This window comes from Ictidomys tridecemlineatus, chromosome 4 (genome assembly GCF_052094955.1).
Source record: "Ictidomys tridecemlineatus isolate mIctTri1 chromosome 4, mIctTri1.hap1, whole genome shotgun sequence".
In the NCBI taxonomy this organism is placed as follows: Eukaryota; Metazoa; Chordata; class Mammalia; order Rodentia; family Sciuridae; genus Ictidomys; species Ictidomys tridecemlineatus.
In genome coordinates, this window is record NC_135480.1 from 173143838 (window position 1) to 173162175 (window position 18338).

Here is an 18338-nt window from a genome sequence, read left to right on the forward strand (position 1 = left end):
AACAGTATCTTTGTAGACTCATGCACAGTGCCTGGCACATGGTAGGACTTAGTGAATGCTGGATGGAAATATGAATTAAAGACTACAGGTACTTGTCTGTCTTTCATATCTCTTTCCTTAGACATCTCAACTGCATAGTATATGAAAGGAGGGGAAATAAAGTGAGAAAAAGGAAGGGATATAAGCTGGTGTCCCTTGGTATGAAGTGCTATTGAAGGTCAGCAGCAGCAGAAGAGGACTTGACATTTTCTTCAGTCTCTTCTGGTTCCAGGTGAGTTACCTGAGATTCACAACTAAAAACTGAAGAAGTATGAATCCCTTGTAGGAAGGCCAAGAGTTTTTTTTTTTTTCCAATACTAGAAATTCAACCCAAGGGCACTCTACCTCAGACTTTTAATTTTTTGAGACAGGGTTGTAATCCTTCTGCCTTAGCCTCTGAGTAGCTGAGATTATAGGTATGTACCACAACATCTGGCTGGTATTTGTTTTCCTAGGGAAATGTCCCCATTTTCTTTTTCTGTTTGGTGCTGGGGATTGAACCCAGGATCTTGTTGCATGCTAAGCATATGCTTTATTACTGAGCTATACCCCCTACTCGCACTTCCTTTCCATTTCTTAAAGATAGGCAATGCCCATAGAGGGTGGTGGGGGTACTTAGCAGCCTGATTCTCACTTAAAGCAAGAAGGCAGAAAAGGAAAAATTATTGGATCAGGAAACATAGGCTGATAGGGAATCTCAGAAAGTCCCTGTCTTGTGGGGGAGTCTCGTCCTTGGTCTCTGAGAGGCACTGGATTGGCTTCTGAGATTTTTTTTTTTTTCTGTCCTATTTCTTCCTGGCACAAAAGTCTTCTGATTTCTTTTCTGATTCTGCAGCCACTACTTCTTTATTTTTTCTCTTCTCTTGCTCTGTAGCCACTACTTCTCCATCTTTTTCTCTTCTCTTGCTCTATTTGTCAATGTTCCAGAGTCCTACCTTCAGAATATATGAATATATATACATATATATTTTCAGTATGGGAAGGTTGTGCACTTCTATAATCTCAGCACTCATCATACTAGGTCTTATGTATGCTAGGCAAGTGCTCTACCACTGAGCTACCTTCGGATTTTCCACTCATTCAGCCAATTTAAGATAAGTTCTGCCATTATCTTAATCTCAGTGTGAACTCATTATTTCCCTTACCTAATTCCCTTTGGATTTTCCACTCATTCAGCATTCTACTCAGTGGTAGAATGCATGCATCTCTTGCCTGGATTACTACAGTAATAAAGATGGCCTTTCTTCCACTTTTCCACCTCTTTATTTTAATCTCAATGTAGTGACTAGACTGGGTTGATCCTGCCACCACATAAAAAAATAAAACAAATAAAATACAGTGATTGTTCTAGTCAGCTTTTTCATCTCTACAACCAAAAAGACTCAACAAGAATAATTAGAGGAAGAAAATTTTATTTGGCTCAAAGTTTTAGGGGTCTCAGTGTGTACAGACAGCCAACTCCATAGCTCTGAGCCAGAGGTGAGGCAGAACATCATGACAGAAGGGTGTGGTAGAGGAAAGCAACTCAGACCACAGTCACCAGGAAGCAGAGAATTTGGCTCCTCAGGAACAAAATGTAAACCCTAAAGGCACGCCCCCAGTGACCTATTTCTTTTAGTCACGCCCTACCTGCCTACAGTTGCCACCCAGTTAATTCATATCAGCGGATTAATGCACTTAGGTTAAGGCTCTCATAACTCAATCATTTCACCTCTAAACTTTGTTGCATTGACTTACACATGAGTTTTTGAGGGATACCTCATCTAAATGATAACCGTGATCCTGTAAAAAATTTGGACCTTGTCCCTTCTCTGCTCAAATCTCCTGTGGCTTTTGTCTTATTTAAAGTAAAAATCAAGCCAGGCACAGGGGCGACCACTTGTAATTCCAGTGACTCCAGAGGCTGAGTCAGGAGGATTGCAAGTTTGAAGTTAGTCTTAGCAATGTAGCAAGAACCTGTCTCAAATTAAAAAATAAAAACAAAAAGGACTGGGGATATGGCTTAGTGTTTAAGGGCCCTTTGGTTCAATACCCAGTACCAAAACAAAATACACAAATAAGTAAAAGTCAAAATCCTTAGGATAGCTGGGCATGGTGACTTAGGTCTGTTTTTTTTTTTTTTTTGGTGGTGGTGCTGGGGATTGAACCCAGGGCCATGTGGTGCATGTGAGGCAAACACTCAACAACTTAACTATATCCCTACACTTCTGATGGCATAGGTCTTAATCCAACTCCTCCCTGAGGCAGGACAATTATTAGTTTGAGGATACCCTAGACAACTGTGTGAGATCTAGTCTCAGGAAAAAAAATTCTTAAAATGATCTACCAGACTTTATTTGCTTTAGCTAGCTGTTATCTCTCTGACTTCATCTCTCATTATACTCTTTGCTCACTCCATTCCAGTTTACTCACTGTTCCTATATCATAAGAGGTGATCTTCTACCTCAGGGCCTTTTATACTTGCTGTTCCCTTGCCCTGGTATTATCTTCTAGATATTTGCATGGTTCATTTCTTTACATCTTCCAGGGTTTTTCCTTTCTTTCTTTCTTTTTTTGTACTGGAGACATTTTTTTTTTTTTTTTAAACCCAGGGACATTTAACCACCGTGCCACATCCCCAGCCATTTCTTATTTCTTATTTTGGGATAGGGTCTCACTAAGTTGCTTAGAGCCTTGCTAAGTTGCTGAGACTGGCTTTAACTTTGCAATCCTTCTATCTTAGCCTCCTGTGCCGTTGGGATTATAGGCATGCGACACAGCATCTGGCATCTTTCAGATCTTTATTTAGATGCTACCTTTCCAGTGAGGCCTTGTCACCATTTCTAAATTTCAACCATGAATATTTTCTCTCATTTCCCTTGTTTTATTCTTCCTAGCATTCATCATTTTTTTTAAAGAGAGAGAGAGAATTTTTTAATATTTATTTTTCAGTTTTCGGTGGACACAAAATCTTTATTTTATTTTATGTGGTGCTGAGGATTGAACCCAGCATCCTGTGCATGCCAGGCGAGCGCGTTATCGCTTGAGCCTCATTTTTATCTATTAGCTATCTTCCTCTAGAAGAAGAGTTCCTATAATAACATGGATTTTTTTTTTGAGAGAGAGAGAGAGAGAGAGAGAGAGAGAGAGATTGAGATTTTAATATTTATATTTTAGTTTTCGGCGGACACAACATCTTTGTTTGTATGTGGTGCTGAGGAGTGAACCTGGGCCGCATGCATGCCAGGTGAGCGCGCTACCGCTTGAGCCACATCCCCAGCCCAGAACATGGATATTTTTAATTTGCTTTATTACGTTGTCATACCCCCAGTGCTGAGAACAGTGACTGGTATAGTAAAGATACTCAATAAGTATTTATTGAATGAATGAGTAAAGTCTATTTGTTCAAGGAGTACCAATATAGTACACATTTATTCCTTACCTTTATCCTGATTTCCAGGCTCATATTCCCTCTTTTACATCCCTCCAGAAAGTTCTGCCATTATCTTAATCTCAGTGTGAACTCATTATTTCCCTTACCTAAGCAAGGCTCTACTTCAGTTCCAGGTGATTCTTGTTTCTGTTAATAAAGGACCCTCAAAACATCACCTTTTCCCCTTATATTGCACATTAAAATTTTTTTTTCATTGTCAATAGATCTTTATTTTATTTTTTACTTATATGTGGTGCTGAGAACCGAACCCAGTGCCTCATACATACTAGGCAAGTGTTCTGCCACTGAGCTACAACACCAGCCCCTATATTGTACATTTCTAAATCTAGTTGAGTCTAGCTCCCAGATTTCCCTCCAGTTTATCAACTAGTCTCCATCACCCACTGCTTCTGATTTAGTTCAGGTGTGAATATTTTACTCAATATAAGTCTACCAATAATCTACTTTATTCCCTGCTATCATTTTAATTCTAATGATGAAAAGTTTACTCAGCTTGAGCTGGGGTTGTGGCTCAATGGTAGAGCACTTGCTTAGCATGTGTGAGGCACTAGGTTTGATTCTCAGTACTGCATATGAATAAAGTAATAAAGGCCCAACAACAAAAAAAATTTTAAAAAGTTTACTCAGCTCACTGTTCTTTTCACAAATTTGTGCCTGACCATTATCTGCTTAACTAAGTAAGCAGATAATTCAGAATTGTTGTCCTGTGCTCACTTTGACCCTCCTTTCTGGAATGCTGCATCCAGAGTTAAAGTTGCGCATTCTTACAAATATTATCTTCTCTGCTATTTAAGTTCTGGAGAAAAAAATACACTGGAGAAGTAGACATGGGAGTGAACATATGCCTTCTGCACCCGGAGTAGTGATGTAAATCTTTCCTAATCCCTTAGGCAGAAGTAAATTTTTCAAGGCAAAAATGGGGGCTGGGATGAAATTCAGTGGTAAAGAGTTTGTCTAGCATGCACAGGGTCCTGGGTTTGATCCCAGCACCTGTGACACTTTTACTGGATTTAACTATTTATGTTTCTATTTCTCCCTTTGATTAGAAAATTTTGAGAACAAAGATTCATTTTATTCAGATATGAATCATCCTTGCACCTAATTCTAGCAGACATGCAAAAAAATATAGAAGGCAGTGAAGGCTTGGGATTGGATTATCTGGTTTAAACTCATTGAAAGTCAAAACTAGAGATAGATTTATTCTTTTGTATTTGTGGTACTGGGGATTGAACCCAGGGCTTTGCGCATGTTAAGCAAGTACTATATCACTGACCTACATTCTCAGCCCTTGGAGAGAGATTTAGTGGTCATTTTCTAGTTTATTCATTTATAGAGAAAAATGAGGCCCAGAGAGAGTATGACTTGCTGACCCAGAAGAGAAGTTAGACGTTTTGATTTTCAAGTAGGACTCACTGCTACGTCTTTGTGCACCTTTAGCGAGTCTATGTTCTTGGGCTCTCCGCTTTAATAAATCTTACCCTCTTAGTGACCCTTCTATTTTTCCTTCTCCTTGGGGTCAGCACAGCTCATCCATTCCAATTTCAAAGCTCTAGGTTGCGGGAGTAGCTCAGCTCTAGAAAAAGAGATTAGTTACGTCACCGTCGGCTCCTCCCATTGGTCCCGGCGGGTGGAGCGCGGCGACATGACGTCGGACGCCCAAAGGGGAGGAGCGGTGAAGGGGAGGAGGAGGGAAGTAGGACTTCAACATGGCGGCCGAGGTACTGGCGGTGGCTAAGGCCTGGCCCGGGGCAGGCAGAGTTGGAAGTGGTGTCTTTCGCTTTCCCTAGGGGCGTCGGAAACTTAGGGGGGACTGAGCCTGGGAGGTCGGCTGGCGCCAGAACCTTTCGGCTTTTGGGACGGCGGCGGCAGCAGCGTTCAGGTGAGGGGGCCTCTCTGGGGGTGGAGGAAAGAGGGGCGGAGTTGGGGGGAGGGGGCCGGTACTGAGCGACCTACCGAGGAGGAAACCTGGGGAAAGACTGGAGGCCCTGCGGGGTGAAAGGAACTGGAGTTAATGGGTGGGAGGGAGAAGGGGTTAGACCGAGATCCGAGACTTAGGAGGATTCTGGGAGAAGGGTCGGAGTGACGGGACGAGAGTTAAAGGGGAGGAGGGCAGAAGAGATGTGGGAAAATGAGTTCGGATTACGAGCACTAATACTCTACTAGAAAGATGGGCGTATTGGACACGTATCGGGTTAAAGGGAGAACTCGGTGGGAACTAGAAAATGTTGGGGAGAGGGATCTAGGTTTTAGTAAAGAAGCTGAGCGCTGGGGAGTTGCGGGTGAGCTGGAAATGTGTAGATTTAGATATCTGTGAGGCAGTGAGATTAGGGAGAAATGGAGACCAGACCAGGGTTGAGTGTTTTTTGGGTATATCTTTGGCATCGTCTGGTCTTCTCCAGGTATTACCTTTTTTGTTTGTTTCGCTGGTGGAGATTTATCTGAACAGCCCCAAATCTTTCTTGTGACACCAAGTTACAGTTCGCTTATTTGATTTATATCTGTGATCTCTGACCTTTGTGTTCTTGCTACATGTAATTGTTTACAGACTAAGGTTTTAAAAGTTATGGCTGGACGTAAAAATAGACTTTCTGTTAAACTGGATTAACATTTTGAGAGTCTTTAGACACCAAGGAGTGCAGCAAAACCAGATTTGGTAATTTACTTACTAAACATCTTCTGTGCTAACCTTACATTGTAATGCTTTATCTCTTTCCTCAGTTCTCATTATTAGTATCTGAGAATTTGAATAGATGTGATGGATATTTCTCTGCTTAATTTTATTAGATTTGATGGTGGGGGGGAAAAAGAAACTTAGTTCTCAGGGACAGATAGCTTTTTATAGTTAACGTCCCAACCTAGTTAAACTGAAAATTTTTATTTTATCCTATAGGAAAGAATGTGAAATGTCCAAAGTCTAAAACAATTACAGTGTTTTCATCAAAGTAGAATTTTATATTAAAACAAGAATTTTATAAATTAAATTTTGCTTCGGACTATTTTATTCAGTTTCTTATTTATTGAATGCCTACTGTGTGCTTCATTAATGAGTCATTGTAATTATGGAAGTGGGAAGTTAGAAAATTAATGTTTCTCTAGTGAGCATCTCTTACAGCACAGCAGATAACTTATTAACCACACTGTGGCTTCTTTGGAGTGGGGGGAGTGTTAGAAATGAAAGCAAAGGAGGAAAATTAAGTATATGTATATACAAATGTCTTGAATGTCTTTTGCTTAGTATTTAAGATTCATTACTACTTTATAACATGTTTTATGTTTGTAACACATTATCATTATTTTTGCAGTACCAAGGGATTGAACACAGGAGCATTCTAACTTGTATCTACATCCTCCACCCTTGTTTTTTAAAAATTTTGAAATAGGGTATTGCTTAATTGACCATACTTTCCTCTTAATTTGTGACCTTCTGCCTCTTGGGTTACTGGGATTACTGGCATGTACCACCATGCCTGGTCTGATATTTCTTTTTACTTTGAAAAAGGTAGTAACAGTACTCTGATAAGATAATATTAGGTCTGTAGACAAGTCTCATCAATGGTTGTTAGTGCACTTTTTTGACTGGCAGCTTCACTTTATCTTGTGTGTCTTTTCTTTTGTCCTCTTTACTTAAGGTGTTTAAAAGGAGAGTCCTGTAAGTTTAATTTAGTGACTAAAATTCTTTTCAAGTAATTTGAATTAGCATAACTCCCCCAGTGTACATACCAGTATTCTTGTTTTTCTTGTTGTAGTGTTGAATGCATTATGACTGTTCAAATGTAGATATTTCAACATAAACTAATATTTTCCCCCATAAACTGATCAGAAAAAAGGATACCATTCATTGATCATTAGTCAGGTGGTTTTCTTTAAGTAGTCTTTCTCCAGAAATGTATTTCTCATTAGAGACCATTATATTAAGTGAAATAAGTCAAACTCAGAAGATCAAGGGTCATATGTTTTCTTTCTTGTGGAAGCTAGAGAGGGCAAAGGAAAAGAAAGGTGTGTGTGTAGGTGTCTCATGAAATTCAAAGGGAGATCAGTAGAGGAAAGGGTTAGGGGACGGGAGATGAGGAGGGAAAGGAGAAAGACTAGGGAGTAATATGGGCCAAATTATATTGTGCATGTATGAATATATAGTAGTAAATCCCATCATGATATATAACTATAATGCACCAATAAAAAAAGAAATGCATTTCTCTAAGAAATGATTGTTTACAACATTAAGTTTTTCTTAGAATCATAGAGTGAAAAGAAAATTAGAAATCACTTTGATTTTGTTTCCCACACAGCATGGAAATTAAAGATCCATCTTTTTTTTTTTTTAAAGATATTTTGTAGAAAATGATAATGGGATGCAGGTGTATTTTACCAGTGAAATACATTGCCAGCCCTTTAAAAAATTTTTTTTTTTGAGAGAGTGGCTTTGAACTTGTGATCCTCCTGCCTCAGCCTTTGGGATTATTGGCCAGTACCACAACTCTAGGCTCTTTTTTTTTTTTTTTTTTTAATGAGTAGCAGAATAAAGAGATTTATTATAAAGGGACAGTACACTAATGGGGAGCAGGCAGTCACACCGAGACAGTGAGTCACTGAGAATTTCTTATGGGAAAAGTACTTTCAGTTAGAAAAAGAATACAATGTTTTGCTTTTCCAACAGTAGTATGTAGTGTACAGTTTCCTGTAATAATGGAAATAACTTGAATATAATAATAATATTTTTGATCTGGACATAGTGGTGTATGCCTGTAATTCTGGTGCCATGGGAAACTGAGGTAGAAGAATCCCAAATTTGAGGCCAGCCTAGGCAATTTAGTGAGACTGCCCCTCAAAATAAAAAGGGCTAAAGATGTAGCTGAGTGGTAGAGTGTCCCTTAGTGAATCCCCAGTACAACCCAAGGTGGGGGAAAGTATTTTTCTGCGGAGAGTAAGGCCTGTGGGATGTAGCTCAATGGAAGAGTGCTTGCTTAGCATGCTTGAGACCTTGGGTTTGATTCCCAGGTGAGGGACAAGAGGGAAGGTGCTAATCCTGGGTATATATTAATTACCAGTAACACTACATAATCTCACTTAATCCTTAACAGTTTGAGGGGGAAGTAGGTTGATTATTTTATATACATATATATATATATATATATATATATACATACATACATATATATATATAATGTTTTGAGGAATCTGAGGATCAGAGAAGTGGAGTAACTAAGTTTTTTTTTTGAGAGAGAGAGAGAGAGAGAGAGAATGAATTTTAATATTTATTTTTTAGTTTTCGGCGGACACAACATCTTTGTCTGTGTGTGGTGCTGAGGATCGAATCCAGGCCGCATGCATGCCGGGCGAGCGCGTTACCTCTTGAACCACATCCCCAGACCAAGTACTAAGTTTATAGCTGTAAAATGATAGAATTTGAATTTAGATCTGTCTGATTTGAGTGCTCATGCTGCACATGAGCTATGGAATGGTCACAGGGCCATAAAGTATAAGTAGTGGTTACAAAGTAATGCCTTTTAAAACTACTTGTTTTCACTGAAATACTGTAACTGGAATGAAAATGGCTCATTGAAATTTTAGTACTTCAAAATGTCATTAATATTCTGGGAGGAAATAAATACCTGAATATTTTATTCTTCACAAAATAAATTGGGTAAGGTTTTTTTTTTTTTAATGAGCTGTGTACAGTGTCATTCTATTACTTTATTTATTTTTCTTTTTGTGGTGCTAAGGATTGAACCCAGAGCTTCATGCATGCTAGATAAGAGCTCTCTATCTACTACTGAGCTACATCTATAAACTCCCCCACCCCCACTTTTTCTCTAAAGGGCTGGGGATGTAGCTTAGTGCTTGAGTGCTTGCCTAGCATGCACATGAACCTGGGTTCATTAATCAAATTGGATTTTACTTTTGTATTGGTGAGTCAGATTGGACTTAGTTCATTAAGGGTCAAAATATGTATTTGGCAGTAATTTGCATGTGTTCTCAAAATGCTAGATTGGTCATTATTAGTTGCTTAATGCTCACCAAACACTTCTAGTGTTTGAGTCACTGAATTGGCTCATGGCAATTGTCCATCTTGTGGTTACTGAGTCAAGCAAGAGCAAGGTGTGTGTGTGGGTTTTTTTTTTTTTTTTTTTTTAAGGTTTCACTTCCTCCCCAACATTTGAAATTATGGACTTTTACATATTTTCTTTTTCTTTTTTTTTTTTTTTTGTTACCAGGGATGGAACTCAAAAGAACTTTACCACTGAGCTACACCCCCAGCCTTTTTCATTTTTTATTTTCAGACAATGTCTTACTAAATTCCTGAGACTTGCTATCTTTCTACCTCAGCCTCCCAAGTTGTTGGAATTATGGGTGTGCTTCACTGTGTCTAATGACTTTTACATATTTCTGTCTGGTGGGTTTAAAATGTTGTGGGGTACATGGGTCCATTCCTGTAATGCCAGTAACTTGGAGACTGAGGCAGGAGGATTGCAAGTTTGAGGTCAGCTTGGGCAACTTAGCAGATCCTGTCTCAAAAAATAAAACAAAAAGGATTGGGGATGTAGTTCACTGTTAAAGCATTTGCCTTGCATGTGTGAGGCTATGGTTTCAATCCCTAGTATTAAAAAAAAAAAAAAATCTGATGTGTTTTTTGTATTTCCTGAAGCTGAACATAGGTTTTCATAGGTTCATTTGTCATTTGTGCTATTGTGAAGTGTGTATTAAAGTCATTGTCTTTTTTTAATATTTATTTTTTGAGTTGTAGTTGGACACAATACCTTTATTTCACTTATTTATTTTTATGTGGTACTGAGGATTTTGATTATGGTGCTATTGAATCTGTAGATTCTTTTGCAGAATGTTAACATATAGTGTTCCAATATATAAACATGATACGTCGATTTATTTAGGTATTTAACTTCTCTTGCATTTTTTATAGTTTTCATTTTATACAAAGGTTTTGTACATTATTTTTATGCAGTAAATCCCTAAGCGTTTAATAATTTTTGGTGCTATTATATTATTAAAGAAATGTTAACATCTGATTGTTTATTGTTTTTGTGTGATAAACACACACACACACACACACACACATATAGACACATAGGTGTGTATGCAAGTCTGAGAGGAAGCACAGAGTCAGTATACTTTGTGGTCAGTATACAGTATTTTTGTGGTGCTGGGGCTTGAACCCCAGGCCTTGCTTGTGCTAGGAAAGTACTTTACCACTGAGCTACATCCTTACCCCTTTCATTGCTAATATGTTAAAAAACATTTTTTAAAATAACTTTTATTTATTTATTTATTTATGCGGTGCTGAGGATCGAACCCAGGGCCTTGCACATGCGAGGCGAGTGCTCTACTGCTGAGCCATAACTCCAACCCCTAAAAACCATTTTTTTAAGAATGTATGTATTATATATCCTGCAGTCTTGTTGAACTCATTTATTAGTTCTAGTATTTTTCTTTTTTTGTAGATTACACTAGGTTTTCTACAGGCCATGTCATCTGTGAATAAATATAATTTGTTTTGTAATCTGAATATGTTTTGTCTTTTTTTTTAATCACTGGCTAGCTCCTCCAGTATAATGTTGAAAATAAATGATGAGAATAAACATCCTTTCCTTATTTATAAACTTAATGGGAAAGTATGATTTTTTTTTTTCCTGGTACCGAGGATTGAATGAACCCAGGGGTGCTTAATCACTGAGCCACATCCCCAGCCCTTTTTATGTTTTATTTAGAGACAGGGTCTCCTCAAATTGCTTAAACCTTCACTAAGTTGCTGAATCTGGCTTTGAACTTGTGATCCTCCTGCCTCAGGCTCCTAAACTGCTGGGATTACAGGTGTGTGCCACTGCGACCTGTGGAAAGTATGATTTCAACTTTAGTGTTTTTTTTTTTTTTTTTTTAAAGAGAGAGTGAGAGAGGAGAGTGATAGAGAGAGAGAATTTTTAATATTTATTTATTTTTTTAGTTCTCAGCGGACACAACATCTTTGTTGGTATGTGGTGCTGAGGATCGAACCCGGGCCGCACGCATGCCAGGCGAGCGCGCGCTACCGCTTGAGCCACATCCCCAGCCCCTCAACTGTAGTTTTTTATGTGTCCCCTTTGTTGAGTTGAGTAGTATACCTTTTATTCTTGGTTTGTTAAAAGGTTTTTGGTTTTTTGGGGTTTTTTTGGTACTTGGGGTTTAACCCAGGGCACATTCATGCTAGGCAAGGGCTCTGCCACTGTAATAAATCCCCAGCTTGTTTTCATATTTTTTTTTATATCTTTATTTCATTTTTACATGGTGCTGAAGGTTGAGCCCAGTGCCTCACATGAGCTAGGCAAGCGCTCTACCACTGAGCCACAACCCCAGCCCTCAAACTTTTCTTTTGAAGCCATGCGTGTACCTGTAAACCCAGCAACCTGAGGAAGGAGGATTGCAAGTTAGAGGCCAACTTTTAGCCATTTAGTGAGACCCTTAGCAACTTACAGTTACGCTGTCTCAAAATTAAAACAAAAGACTCGGTTAGTAGCTGAGTGCTCCTGTGTTCAATATATAGTAGTAGTAGTAGTAGTATTACTTTTTAATTTTTTTTTAAGTATTTATTTTTTAGTTGAACACAATACTTTTATTTTATTTATTTTTATGTGGTTCCGAGGATCGAACCCAGGGCCTCACAAATGCTAAGTGAGCGTTCTACCTCTGAGCCACAACCCCAACCTCTCCCCCCTCCCACTTAAAATTTTTTTTTTTTTATTTTGAGAGAGAGAGAGAGAGAGAGAGAGAGAGAATTTTAATATTTATTTTTTTTAGTTTTCGGTGGACACAACATCTTTGTTTGTATGTGGTGCTGAGGATCAAACCTGGGCCGCACGCATGCCAGGTGAGTGCGCTACTGCTTGAGCCACATCCCCAGCCCTTAAAAAATTTTTTAAAAAATATTTTTTAAATTGTCAGTGGAGGGGCTGGAGTTGTAGCTCTGTGGTAGAGCCTTTGTCTAGCATGTGTGAGGCACTAGGTTCGATTCTCAGCACCACATATATATAAATAAAGGTTCATTGACAACTAAAAGAAATATTTAAAAAAAAGTAAAAAAATAAATCGTCAGTGGACCTTTATTTTATTAATTAACTTATTTATATGTGGTGCTGAGAATCAAACCCAGTGCCTTATACATACAAGACAAATGCTTTACCACTGAACTAGAACCCCAGCTCCACTTTTTAAAATTTTGAAGCAGGCTTTCACTAAGTTGCCCAGGCTGGCCTTGAACTTGGCAGTCCTCCTGACAGCTTCCCAAATAGCTGGAATTACAGGCACGTGCCATTGTATGTCTCTCTTTTTTTTCCCCCCAGTGATACTAGGGATTGAACCCAAGGTCTCCTGAATGCTAGGCAAGTGGTCTACCACTGAGTTATATTGCCAGCCCATTTTTGTTCTTTTGTATTCTTCATTTCTTGCCCCCTTTTTCCATCGTTTCTCTGTAATTATGTCAGATGTTTGTATGAATCAGAATTTGGTACTTATATTAGAATTGTTTTTTGCGTGTATGTTGCTGGAGGTTCTACCACTGTGCTACATCCCAGTTTCTTATAATAAATTTTGAATGATCAAGTAGAAGGTACTTATAGTTTATAATTGAAGTAATTTATGTTTTCACAGTTTGGCCAATCCAGTCAACTTAAGGTAGCTGAGGTGCATTCATTTATCTTAATCAGCTTTTGTTTTAATTTCCTGAATAAGCTGTTATTATGCGGAAAAATTAGGAAAAAATCATCTTTATTTTACCACCCAGAAATGTTCACAATGAACTTTTTTTTGTGTGTGTGGGAGTGGTGATGAACTAGGACTTTCACATGCTAGGCAAGCACTCTACCACTGAACTCTATCCCCAGCCCTGAGAATGAAACAAATGATTCTTCTCCTTATGAGGTAAGATAGGTAGAAAGGAGACTAACAAGGCTGGGGATGTGGCTCAAGTGGTAGCACGCTCGCCTGGCATGTGTGCGGCCGGGGTTTGATCTTCAGCAACACATACAAAGAAAGATGTTGTGTCCGCTGAAAACTGAAAAATAAATATTGAAATTCTCTCTCTCTCTCAAAAAAAAAAAACTTATTAAAAAAAAAAAGAAAGGAGACTAACAAGGAGGGGAAAAGAAAATGTAATTTTAAATTTGGGAAGCATTATGAGCATCCTCATCTTTATTCCCCAAGCCTTTTCCTCTGGGGGTAAATTCTTAAAAAACCCTTGAATCTTAGAGTACTGTGAGTTTAGTTAATTTATTTCTGTATCTATTGCCAGCTTACACAATGTATTTTCTTTATACCTAAATAAAACCAAGTGAAAATATTGCTAGAGACTTATGATATGGGTATATTCCAAACATTATCTATTGACTGGATGACATTAGCTTAGTGATCCTGAAAGAACCAAACCACCATGACCTGCTCTGTGTATTTAAAGAATTGTGTTCACCAGGCTGACATCACTCTTTATGCACTTCTCATATTCTCTATGTGTTAAGTTTCTTTTAAAATGAAGAACCCACATTTCAAAAGTGCATCTTAACTCGGAGAGTACTAATTCTTTCTTCCTTTGGGTGTGTATACTGCTCTGTTATTTGCTTTCCAGAATAAAATTGCTTTTCTAAATAGATGTTTGTGCTGGGTGCAATGATGCTCCCTGTAATCATAGCTAATTGGGAAATATAGGCAGGAGGATGACAAGTTCAAGGCCAGCCTGGGGCATTTAAGAAGATTCTGTTTCAAATTAAAAAGGCTTGGGGATGTAATTCAGTAGAGCACTCCTGGGTTCAATCCCTAATACTGTAAAAGAGGGAAAAACAAAACCCCCCAAACCTTTGTGCCTATTTTTAAAAATTTTTTGTTCTGAGGATTGAACTCAGGGGTATTTAACTACTGAGCTACATCCCCAGCCCTATTTTGTATTTTATTTAGAGACAGGGTCTCATTGAGTTGGTTAGTGCCTTACAGTTGCTGAAGTTGGCTTTGAACTCTTCATTCTCCTGTCAGCCTCCCGAGTGACTGGGACATGTGCCAATACGCTCCCAGCCTTTTCCTCTCTGGGTGACCTCCTGGTACCAAGTATCTGGTGATAATTAATAGTGACTAAAGTGGAAGACAGACAGTAAATTCCCTATGTAAATATGAACTTCAAAGGTATATTTGTTAGTTTTTGTTTCATTTGTTTAGATAAAATGGAAACATAGAACCTTAAATAGATCTGGTATTTGTATTAACATAAAAATATTTTACTTTCTTGTAGAATTACTTAGCCCTTATATTCTCATTTTAAATCCTTGACATTCTGTGAAGTTGTTTCGTTTTTGTATTGTTTGTCCCCTGGTATTTTACAGTGTTCCCCAGGAGTTTTGAGTTTCTTATTTGGTGAACAAGGCTCTGTAACTTGTTTCTACAGGAAAAAAATCGTTCAGATTTCACGTGACTAGGCCAGTCAAAATAATGTAATTCACTGGGTTTGGAAGACTGCTGTGAGAAAGAAAAATATATTTAATTTTTAATTTTTTAAGTTTTTAATTTAAATTTATTTTTTAGTTGTAGTTGAACACAATATTTTATTTATTTATGTTTATTTGGTGCTGAGGATCGAACCCAGGGCCTCTCACGTGTGAGGCAAGTGCTCTACCGCTGAGCCACAACCCCAGCCCCCCCAATTTTTAAAAAATAGTTATTTTTTAATATTTATTTTTTAGTTGTAGTTGGACAGTACCTTTATTTCACTTATTTATTTTTATGTGGTGCTGAGGATTGAATCTAGGGTCTCGCAAATGCAAGGTGAGCGCTCTATCGCTGAGCCCCAGCCCCAGCCCCAGCCCCTTAAAATTATTTTTTAACATATAGGATGGGTGTCTTGCTGGGTTGCCCAAGCTAGTCTGAAACTCCTGGACTCTAGGGGTCCTTTTGCCTCATCCTGCTGAGTGCCGGGACTACAGGTGTCTGCCACCACACTGGGCTAGTTGACTTCTTTTTATTTTAAAATCAACCAATTAGTATTACATTAGTTGCTTGTAGAGTGAAATAGCATCAGTAGTATCAAACATCAAGCATTTTCTTCTAAAAAGCAAAATGGATGTGGACTGCAAAGTGATTTCATGTGCTTATGTGTTCTTAGTAAGTTAGACTTAAAGATCTTGCAATATCTTTTATTTATTTATGCAGGTATTGAAACCAGGGTTGCTTAACCACTGAGCCACATCCCCAGCTCCTGGCCCTGCCCCCACCCATCCCCCATTTTTTGGAGACAGGATCTAAGATGCTTAGGGCCTTGATAAGTTGCTGAGGCTGGTTTTGAACTTGTGATCCTCAGCCTCCTGAGCTGTTGGTATTACAGGTGCACCCGGCTCTTTCTTGTAAGATTGTAAAAACGATTGAAAGCCATAGTTAGAAAAAAATGAATCTGAACCTTAATTCTGAAAAGGAGGCCAGATTAAAATTTACTCCAGGCTAGCCTACAACCTCTGAGCTCAAGTGATCCTTTTGCCTCAGCGTCCTGTGAACCAAGTAGCTAGGCTTACCAACATGTATCACACATCTGGCTCCTTGGAAAAAAATTTTCCCTTTCAGAGTTTTAAAAAATATTTTTAGTTGAGATGAACACAATACCTTTATTTTGTTTATTTTTATGTGGTGCTGAGACTTGAACCCAGTGCCTCATATATGCTAATTAAGTGCTCTACAACGGAGTTATGACCCTAGCACATCTTTCAGAGGTTTTAACTGCTTCTAAATCATCCCATATTGATGGAAACCAGGACTAGAACAAAAGTCTCTCTCTTTTTTTTTTTTTTTTGAGAGAGAGAGAAAAAAAAGAGAGAATTTCTTTTAATATTTATTTTTTAGTTTTTGGCGGACATAACATCTTTGTTTGTATGTGGTGCTGAGGATCAAACCCTGGCCGGACGCATGCCGGGTGAGCACGCTATCTCTTGAACCACATCCCCAGCCCAAGAACAAAAGTCTATAACTGTGTAGGATGTCTTGGTTTTTCTTGCTTTTTGGCATAAGTTATGTGATTTTTTGAAAGATTTTGGAAGGAGATGTTATTTTTGAATTAACTTCTTGAGTTTTTTTTTTTTTTTTGGACACAGGTTCTAAGTTGCCCACACTGGCTTCAATATGTGATCCTCCTGTGTTAGCCTCCTGAGTAGCTGGGGTTACAGGCATCGGCCACTATGCCCAGCTGAACAACATTGTCCCCCCACAGTGTTTATTCTGTTAGAAAAGTTAAACTGATAGGATTGTGGTTATATTTCCACCTGAGAATATTGTGCTCTTACTCTCTAAACTCTAAGTCTCATTGAAGAAAGCATGTTAAACTTTGAATTATAATAAATTGGTTAAAATTCTGACTTGAAATTTTGAATTGGCCAATGATTCTATGTCATGACTCCCATTCTCTCTCTCTCTCTCTCTCTCTCTCTTTCTTTTTTGGACTGGGGATTAAACCCAGGGGAGCTTTACCATTGAGCTATGTCCCAGTCATTTTTTGTTGTTGTTGGTAGTTGTAAATGGACAGAATGCCCTTTATTTTATTTGTGTATTTTCATGTGGTCCTGAGGATGAACCCAGTGCCTCACACCTGCTAGGCAAGGGCTCTGCCACTGAGCTACAGCCTCAGCCCAGTCATTTTTAATTTTTATTTTGAGATGGAGTCTCAATAAGTTGCTAAGGGCCTTGCTAATTTGCTGAGTCTGGCCTCCAACTTGTGATCCTTTTGTTTCAGCCTCTTCACTCACTGGGATTGCAGGTGTGTGCCACTGTGCCCAGCTCCCATTCTTCTAATTAGTCAGCACTTTCCTGTTCATCTGTTCATTAGTCTCACAGGCTTTATAATTTTAGACTGTTTTTTTGATAACTACGACGGACTCATTATTTTCATTTTAAGGGAATTAGTTGTATTTCTGAATTATTTATTAGCCAGAATTAGTTATTCTAATAGTAGAATTAATAATATGTAATTTCTAAATTATTTTAACTTAGAATTATTAGTTTTAGGATTATTGATTTAAATTTTCAGAAAATTTGAGGAGAGAAATTATTAGGATATGAAAAGCCAGTCCTGCTAAAAAGATTAGACACTGTACTAGGTAAGTGAAGGATTAAGAGGAGTTTCCCAGAATTAAGGAAAATCTGTGGGATTAGCTAGATTTTTTTTTTCTTTTAAGTTGTTGATGGACAGCATGCCTTTATTTTATTTTCTTATTTTTGTATGCGGTGCTAAGGATTGCCACTGAGTCCCAGCCCCAACCCCAGCCCCAGCCCCAGCTAGAATTCTTCACTGTAGTTTTGGTTTTTTTTAGTTGTAGATGGACACAATACCTTTATTTATTTTTTTAAATTTATCTTTATGTGGTGCTGAGAATTGAACTCAGGGCCTCACACATGCAAGACGAGCATTCTACCACTGAGCCACTACCTCAGCCCCACTGTAGTTTTTAACAAACCTAGATGGGTCAATAATTTACCTTATCATTGTATGTACGGTTTGTCACTTCTTAAATTTTAGTGAGATGCAATTAAGCTTTAATCAGTTTTTAATGAACTATATGAAATAGTCTTTTTGAGTCACTAGTTGGATTTCTTGGTTTTGGTTGTGCCATGTGTTGTTATCCATTGCTCACCCCTTCCTACCTCCCCAGTAGTGAGCATTGAACTCAGTCTGGAGCATACAAAGCAAGCACTCTGCCACTGATTTATATCACCAGCCCTTTTTTAGAATTTTGTTTTGGGACAAGGTCTCACTAAAATTGCCTAGGCTATCCCTGAATTTTCATTCCTCCTATCTCAGCTTCCCAAGTAGCTGGGATTACATGCATGTGCCATTGAGCCCAGCACTTCTCTTGGTCTCGAGTGT

General features: G+C 38.3%; 1 protein-coding gene across 12 annotated transcripts in view; it reads left to right on the forward strand.

The window, feature by feature from the left end:
* Positions 1–5126: 5126 nt before the first annotated feature.
* Positions 5127–18338, forward strand: part of Ubap1 (ubiquitin associated protein 1) — a 51038-nt gene continuing 37826 nt past the window's right edge. For 2 of the 12 annotated variants that reach the window (XM_078047756.1, XM_005326199.3), the window contains exon 1: positions 5128–5351. Coding sequence is in view for 6 of the 12 variants with exons in the window: in XM_078047760.1 (XP_077903886.1) it covers positions 5807–5871; positions 8736–8843 (173 nt within the window). In the remaining 6 variants the exon portion in view is untranslated. Of the gene's footprint in view, positions 5352–5515; positions 5872–8735; positions 8844–12303; positions 12327–18338 lie in introns of those variants that run through there. The other 10 variants (XM_078047758.1, XM_078047760.1, XM_078047753.1 and 7 more) reach the window with 10 other exon arrangements.